Genomic DNA, 7,497 nt, shown 5'->3' with positions numbered 1-7,497 from the left:
AGATGGTTTCTTGTATAGAAAAAACAAAAACCATATAAAATTAAATCACATGATCTTCATCTAATGGGTGAAGATACCAAACTTAATTGGCCATAGGTTAATGAACCATGCACGTGATTAACTACCGAAAAAGGCAATCGAATTGTGATAACACCGAAAAACATTCTTTTTTGTCATGAATACAATTTCATTAGAAAAATAGGAATTGTTGACCATCTTTCGATGGATTTGTTTTTTTATCTCTATGACATTGATTAGAGAAATATAAATGATATGTCTTTTTTCATTTTATTTTTACAAAGTTGATCACCCATACCCTAAAAATATAAACGATATGTCTTTTTTCGTTTTCTTTTTTTTTTTCTTTTTTTTTTCTTTTAAGACTAACCAATGTATTTTAATTGCATTCGAAAACAATTAAAAAATAATTGAGAATGACTGCAATCAAATTCCCATAGTTGAGACTGCAAAGGTATACGAAATCCAAAAGAAGGGAGTAAACGATGTTACATGATACACCGATAAAACAACCACTTCAGTAAAACATTAATCCACATGATATGTATACATGTTGGATACAATTAACATTTAAAAGAAAAATGCTTTACAGAATCATTAACAAACTTATGAATCGTGGTGGTTGTTGACACATGTCCACGATAAAACAAACAATTAATAACAAACTTTAACAGAACAAAATAAAACAAAAGACGAACAGTACAAGCCCTTGTGTGATATCCGAGATCCATTAACGCTGCCTGTTAGTAGATTCCACATGGTTTACATATCACAAACCTATAATAAATCCAGGAAAAACGTTATTAAATTTTTTCTTTCTTATATATTGATGGGGAAAAAAATCAAACAAAAAAAGAAGGTGAGGCATGGATGTAGAAAATCCGTTTCAATGGATTATTTGGTAGAATAATGTGAGTGATAATTAGGACTGAACATGGTTTCGGTTTTTCGGCCCGAACCGGACCGAACCAGACTGATAAGGAAGAAACCAAACCAAACCATTTACTAATGGATTGGTTATGGTAAAAAGAATTGAAAAACTATATTACTGGTTCTGTTTTGGTTTGACCTAAAAACCGAACAAAAAATAAATGAAAAACCGATAATGTGAACACGTAAATCACGAGGGAATTTATATATTCACAAACAAAGTTCGTACTCTAAGTACATACTCGCACTGATGATACAATTACATTGATTCCTTGGCTCAAAACCTTCGGGTTTATCATAGCCTCATCTAATAATATCACGAGAGGCGTTTACGCAGGGGAAGATAAAGGAAACGAAGTATCAAAGTAAAACTCATGGAACATTAGACGAATGTAAAGTGCTGAAATGTAAATAAGACTGGGATTTACGTGGTTCAGCACTAAGGCTTACATCCACGGGGTTGTTGTTTCACTATGTACTTGATGATTACAGAGGTAGTCGAGTGACTTTGGAGTTTACATAGGTCTATCTATTGTAAAGGACAAACTTATACTCACCACCCTTCTCTCTCCTTCTCTCCCTGGTTTTTCCGATCCCCTCACTCTTGGTGGAGAGGGGGTATTTATAGGTTAGAGTGTGGGACCCATTTCTGAGGGCCGTTGGAACCTTATCTTCTTGTTTTTTATGTCCATCACGCGGAGATCCTCGTGATTTACTTGATCACGCAGAGTTATCCTCGTTCGTTCCACGGGTTGATCGACACGTATACTGCTCAGAGTGTTTAATGCGGGTAGTTGAGACGCATGCTCGTGTCAGACAAGTGTCTTCTGCCCTTGTCGCATCCATGTCAGTTAGCCTTTTCTTCACCGTTGATCTTAGCTTCTTTTGGGGATGAGATAAAGTAACTCTTCGAGAGTTATTTGGTGCTCCGCAGTATATCGTGTTTTCGATGCATCTTTTAACTTCTGCCCTTATATTTTGTTCGGGCAGAGATCCGACGTCGATGGGATGGGCTTCTTGGCTGTGGGCGTGTTTCATCATGTTTTGATGACTTTGTCCGCATGCTCTCCACGTGTCTTCCTGTATACACGTGTTTGATGATGAAATATGTACACACAGATAAGTATAGGCGGTTGATTAAAATCAGATAGATTTAATCTACCTCGTCCATCTCACACTTTGAATATGGAATTTGGAGCATGCAGAACTTGGAGTTTATGTATTTTGAATCTGTAATGTTTATGTTTTGAACTATGCTTATAAACTTGAGTTATGAACTACACGTGTGTGTTAATTAAATTATGCAGGTAGGTTAAAAAAATTCAACTGTATTACTTTTTTTAAAGATTTGAACTGTGAGTTTCAGAAAATTAACATACAGTCGGGTTTTCATTAACCCAATGGAACAAACCGAAACCGGGTAAAACTATTTAGAAACCGAACCAATAGTTAATGGATTGGTTTGATTTAGATTTTTAGAAACCGATAGTATTGGTTTTAATTTTGGTTTGTCTAGAAATCGAGTCGACCTTTAACAACCCTAATGATAACTGTGAACCTAGAAAATGGAGAAAGAGACGCAAAATAGAAAGGATGAAAAGAGAGAAAATTCTATTAGATGTGGATAGAATTACAAAACTCTCTCTCCTCCTAGGAACTAAACGTTTCTGTCTGTAGAGAGAAAAGAAAAGCATGTCAATCACTACAGTTCCCAGGCATTTGTCATCATCGTCATTTCTTTCTCCCTTTCCTTCTTCAAGTCTAAATTTCTCCTATTCAATTAGTAAGTGTAGAGATTGTAATTTCAGTAAAAACATGTCATCATCATCTCATCCGATTCAGGCATCATCATCAACTTCTTCTTCTCTTCCACTTCCTCAAGATCGGATTGTCGTAAGTTTTCTCACTAACCCTAACCCTAATTCATTCTTCATCTATGTATATGGTTTGTCAATAGTGGTCTATGTGATTCAGGTAGGTGTCGGTGGTACGGTAGTGGATTACTTGGCTACAGTGGATGCTTTTCCAAACCCAGATGATAAAATTCGAAGTACCAGTTTGAAGGTATGAGTTATAAGAATATTAAATTGTTTAGAAACAAATTGCTTATTCTGTACCGGTTTTTCCTTTTCCCCTCTTTCTCCCTCAATTACTTATTCATTGAAAGTGATTTTACTGGTGATTAGATTGTCAAAAGCTGTTCATTAACAGTAGTCTGAGAATCAATTCATTGCTCTATTTAGCTTTTAAACAAACAAACAGTGTGCAATTGTTAATAATACCTAGTTTGTGCACCATTTCTACATGCAAACAAGAGACGGGATTTATAATTCCACTCGCTTTCATGCTCCGGGAAATTTGAATTTACGGGATTTGACGTAAGCTTAACACCACTGAATATTATTTCAAATTTATAGTTCAGTAGCTATATATCTTGTTATTGTTCTTTGCTTATAAGGTGTTTTTAGAAATGACAATGAGAGTAGCAATTGGTGCATCAAACTAGTTGCACTGCACATGCATTTGGTGCACGCCGTTCCCCTAGTCATAATACATGCCAGGCATTCGTCCCAATTGATGGATGTCATTGTGTGTTTGGTATTTGGATTGTTTTGGGTTCTTTATTTCAAATGCTTACTTGCAGTTCACCGCATACATGGCAGTACGTAGCCAATGAAGGCAGTCAATATCATGAGCAGGAAAACAAACCAACTATAAAAAAATAGTGGAAAGTGAATGTACTATCCACGCTCGTTTAGAATCCTATCTCTTTATTTTTTTAATGCTAGTTCAAATGCTGTTGCAATCAGGAAATGAAAACCCCTTCCTTTCTTTTGTCTTCTTAATATAATGATTGATTTTCTTGTTCAAGTGGATCGTAAAGTTACTTTTTTCTAGGAATGAGTTTGTTTTTCGAATACTAAATGTGGGTAACCTTTGCAGGTTCAAGGAGGCGGCAATGCTGGAAATGCTTTAACTTGTGCTGCTCGCCTGGGTCTGAATTCAAGGCTGATCTCAAAGGTTTAAATTTATTCTGCCTTTTTTGTAATACCTCATCAGCCTTGTAATTTTTATTATGCATCATTTATTGTGCCCACTTGTTTTGCTTGCTTCGGGTTCGAAAAAGTTATTATTAATACTTTTACTGATATCATACTAGAACACGAGAAATAAAAAAGTAAAAACAGTGCTTGTTATCTTCAGCTTGCAAATGATGCTCAAGGGAGAGGTATAGTAGAAGAACTAGAAGCTGATGGCGTAGATACCTCACATCTTGTGGTAAGCCTGATATATGTATGTTCATTTATTATGTTGTTTAAGTTGCTTACCAGAAGTTTTAGTCTTCTTTCTATTGTACTGCAGTTTTCTGTAACAATAAAACCACCGTTTGATTTTTCGAGGCTATTTTGTAGATGTAACTTTTTTAGCATATCCTGTGTATTATCATGCAAATATCTCCGAGTTCTTTTTTATGACTAGCACTTTAGTCAAACCTTGAGATATCGCACAATTATAGATCAAGATTTGACACGAGCTCTCTCACTGGCAGGTTTCGAAGGATGGAAATTCACCATTCACATACATCATTGTTGATAACCAAAGGTGAGTTTGTAACCTTTAGTGCTTGTCCAAAGTTCTAAACGTGATATTAGTTAAGTTACTACCGTTCTTTCGAAAAGAAAGACAAAATTGTCGAGTTATTTGGTCCACGTCAAATCACTTGTCATACCCCAAAATAGTTTTATCTGGAATCTTACTATTTTAATAGATTAAAATTGAATTATATTTCTAGGAAAACCCGTACCTGTATTCACACACCTGGATACCCTCCAATGGTGCCCGATGACATGACACAGTCAAGCTTGATGTCTGCCTTGGATGGAGCGAGGATTGTCTATTCTGATGTGAGGTTGCATGAAACTGCTTTGGTTGTAGCACAGGAGGTAATAATCAATTTTCTTGCTTTATGCTAGTTTGATGCTTATTGTCCCCAATTTTAATGATTCCATTGCATAGATCCTCTAGAATTCCTAGATTACGAGTGATCAAAATACAAATGGCAGCCCTGAATGACAAATGAGCTTGATCTTTTCCAGTGCAGGCAAGACGCAGGAATATACCGATTTTAGTTGACGCGGAGAAAAAGAGAGATGGGTTGGATGAACTTCTGAACTTTGCAGATTATGTTGTTTGCACAGCAAAATTTCCCCAGGCAAGATAAACTAATCTAAATGAGTTCATTTGCATGACTTTTGATAGATAGTGAGGACCTGAGAAGATTGGTCTTGGTTTCATCTTTCAAACTGCAACCACTTCCAAATAAAAGTTTTTGATGTTCAGTTTCTGCAAATAAAAGTTTATCTGTTACATTGTGATCTGCAGTGTCTTGTAATGTTACTAAAGTTAGATCGCATGCCTAATTTGACTACTAGATTTTCCTAACTATCTAACTGGTACTTTCCTTTTTGTAGGCATGGACGGAAGCCCCTTCAATTCCGAGTGCACTAGTATCCATGCTCTTGATACTGCCTAATCTCAAATTTGTGATTGTTACCCTAGGAGATGATGGATGTATAATGCTGGAGAGAAGTCTCGATGGTAAGTACATCCGCGCTTGGTTTCTACCTGTGGAGGTTTAAATTATTCCACTTTTTATTTTAAAGTGGTGTAAGCTTTATTGTTGTCACCCTACAAGTTCTGATTACTAGCAGTAGATCACCTCCTCCAGGAAGCCTTCAGCCAGAGGAAGTGGATGTAGACAGCTCACTTCAATTACTAAAACAGAGACTTGATGGCAGTAGCACCATTCCAACTTGTATCTCATCCAAGGTATGTCAATGTTTCTGAAGTCTTAACTAATTTTGTTCTTATGGGCTCTTTAGTTATCAAGGAATAAAGTTAACCATTCACTAGTTCCTTGTAATATTAATCCATTGAATGTTATATAGTCTTCTGAGAAAAATCAATTGAAGTTTCTAAGCTTTCATTTTTGCGAAGGTGACCTCATTTCCCTTGCAACAATCCTTTTACCAAGCCAAAGCTAGGTCCTAGACAAAACCTTATGTGAAATACTTTTTCCAGATATTGTTAAACCTAAACAAGCCAGTAAGGTAGGTCACAGATTAACATCATGTGATATTTGTTTCTGTAATGCGTAGGTTGCAAATTCACCATGAGCTTTTCTACTCAAACTATTTATTCCTTCATCTTTTGCGTCAAAACATTCAGTCAGTTGTAAGCTTGAGTGCGAAAGGAATAGGAGCTGTAAATGGGAGACTGCTTGTTGGAACAGCAGAGAAGATACCACCTTCAGAGCTTATAGACACCACTGGTGCTGGAGATGCATTTATTGGTGCAACTCTTTATGGTATGTTTAAGCAAGTTGTTTCCTTAAGTTTAGAGCATCTTAAACCACCTGTGATGTTTTGGGAGCTTTTCCAAGCTACAATTGTGTTCGTAAAAAGTATTGTGTCACCTTTCATACCAACTTTAAGGGTCAATACCTTTCATCAAGTTTTGAGTGCTTAGAAAATTAATCAGATATATTTGATTGATTAAATGATTGTTTCTGTTGTTTCTATAGCCATCTGTGCAGGAATGCCACCTGAGAAAATGTTGCCTTTTGCATCCCAAGTGGTATGTGACTGCCTTCTGTCTGCTTGTAGATATCTCTCTACCATAGAGTGGAAGTAAATTTTGAGAAAGAAATAATATACTGAAAACTTTCACTTATAAATTGGCATTCAATTTGCAGGCGGGTGCAAGTTGTAGAGCCTTGGGAGCTCGAACTGGTCTTCCATGGCGCACAGATCCACGCATAACTCCGCATTTACTTTAGACATAAGTCACATAACTGGGTATGAAAATAACTTTTTATTTTCACTCTAGACTCAGTTGTCAACTATCTCAAATGTACTTTCTGCACCATTATTGAGCCTTAGAAGCTCAAGACGTGCTTTACTGTAGTTGATTTAAAGAAAATCAAACAGTTGCAAGTTGTATGTTTGCTTTGTTGAACCTCTGTGGAAGCTGAGAAATAAATTGATTGAACTGTATCGACCAACATGTTTTTGAACTGAACTGTTGAAAATATTACCATGTCTGAAATGCGGAATGTGATTTTTGACCGTTTTTTCTTCAATGAAATTTACAAGGCAATACTGATTCTTGAAAATCCAAAAGACTCTCTGAAAAGAATAAAAAACATCACAATAAATGAAAAGTAGGGGACCCCAACTTCCTCTTTAAGGGTGGTTTCAACTTGCTTGCAATAAATGTGCTAAGAGATAACGTATTGAACTTTCCGAAGCTAAGGGCTTATTTAAACCAAGTGTTGGTCTGTGGGATGTCCCCGATACTTCAAAGTTCAAAATGAAAATCCCTTTTTAATGCTTCGCAGTTTGCACTAAACTCAAATGTACTTGGAATGCATTACAATGACATCAACAATGCATTACAATAACATCTACAAACAGAAACCCACGTTATCTTGGGGTGTGATTTGAGGAAAGATTCTTCTCTTCCAAATCCCTTTTAATGAATTTCAGA

General features: G+C 36.2%; 1 protein-coding gene across 2 annotated transcripts; it reads left to right on the top strand.

Moving 5' to 3' along the window:
• The first annotated feature begins 2,540 nt into the window (after window positions 1-2,540).
• On the top strand, window positions 2,541-7,021 carry LOC113319552 (ribokinase-like). Of its 2 annotated transcripts, XM_026567808.1 has the most exons (12): window positions 2,543-2,841; window positions 2,923-3,012; window positions 3,892-3,969; window positions 4,153-4,227; window positions 4,499-4,551; window positions 4,742-4,892; window positions 5,051-5,161; window positions 5,421-5,547; window positions 5,678-5,778; window positions 6,178-6,316; window positions 6,533-6,585; window positions 6,704-7,021. In XM_026567808.1, exons 1-12 carry the CDS (start codon window positions 2,641-2,643, stop codon window positions 6,785-6,787), a joined length of 1,263 nt encoding a protein of 420 aa, XP_026423593.1. In that variant the 5' UTR covers window positions 2,543-2,640; the 3' UTR covers window positions 6,788-7,021. The 2 variants fall into 2 exon arrangements, with proteins under 2 accessions (XP_026423594.1, XP_026423593.1); XM_026567809.1 differs by lacking the exon at window positions 6,178-6,316 and having other exon boundaries at window positions 2,541-2,841.
• Window positions 7,022-7,497: the final 476 nt, after the last annotated feature.

Source organism: Papaver somniferum, chromosome 10 (genome assembly GCF_003573695.1).
Source record: "Papaver somniferum cultivar HN1 chromosome 10, ASM357369v1, whole genome shotgun sequence".
NCBI classification, from domain to species: domain Eukaryota; kingdom Viridiplantae; phylum Streptophyta; class Magnoliopsida; order Ranunculales; family Papaveraceae; genus Papaver; species Papaver somniferum.
Note: the sequence above shows the minus strand (reverse complement) of the source record. Positions and strands in the feature narration are given on the sequence as shown.

What these genes read in the sequence shown, in the direction of transcription:
- LOC113319552 (XM_026567808.1), top strand. Translation starts at nt 2,641, where the DNA reads ATGTCAATCACTACAGTTCCCAGGCATTTGTCATCATCGTCATTTCTT. An exon ending in GCTGGAGAGAAGTCTCGATG is followed by an intron (nt 5,548 to 5,677) that starts GTAAGTACATCC and finishes CACCTCCTCCAG; the next exon opens with GAAGCCTTCAGCCAGAGGAA. An exon ending in TATTGGTGCAACTCTTTATG is followed by an intron (nt 6,317 to 6,532) that starts GTATGTTTAAGC and finishes TTGTTTCTATAG; the next exon opens with CCATCTGTGCAGGAATGCCA.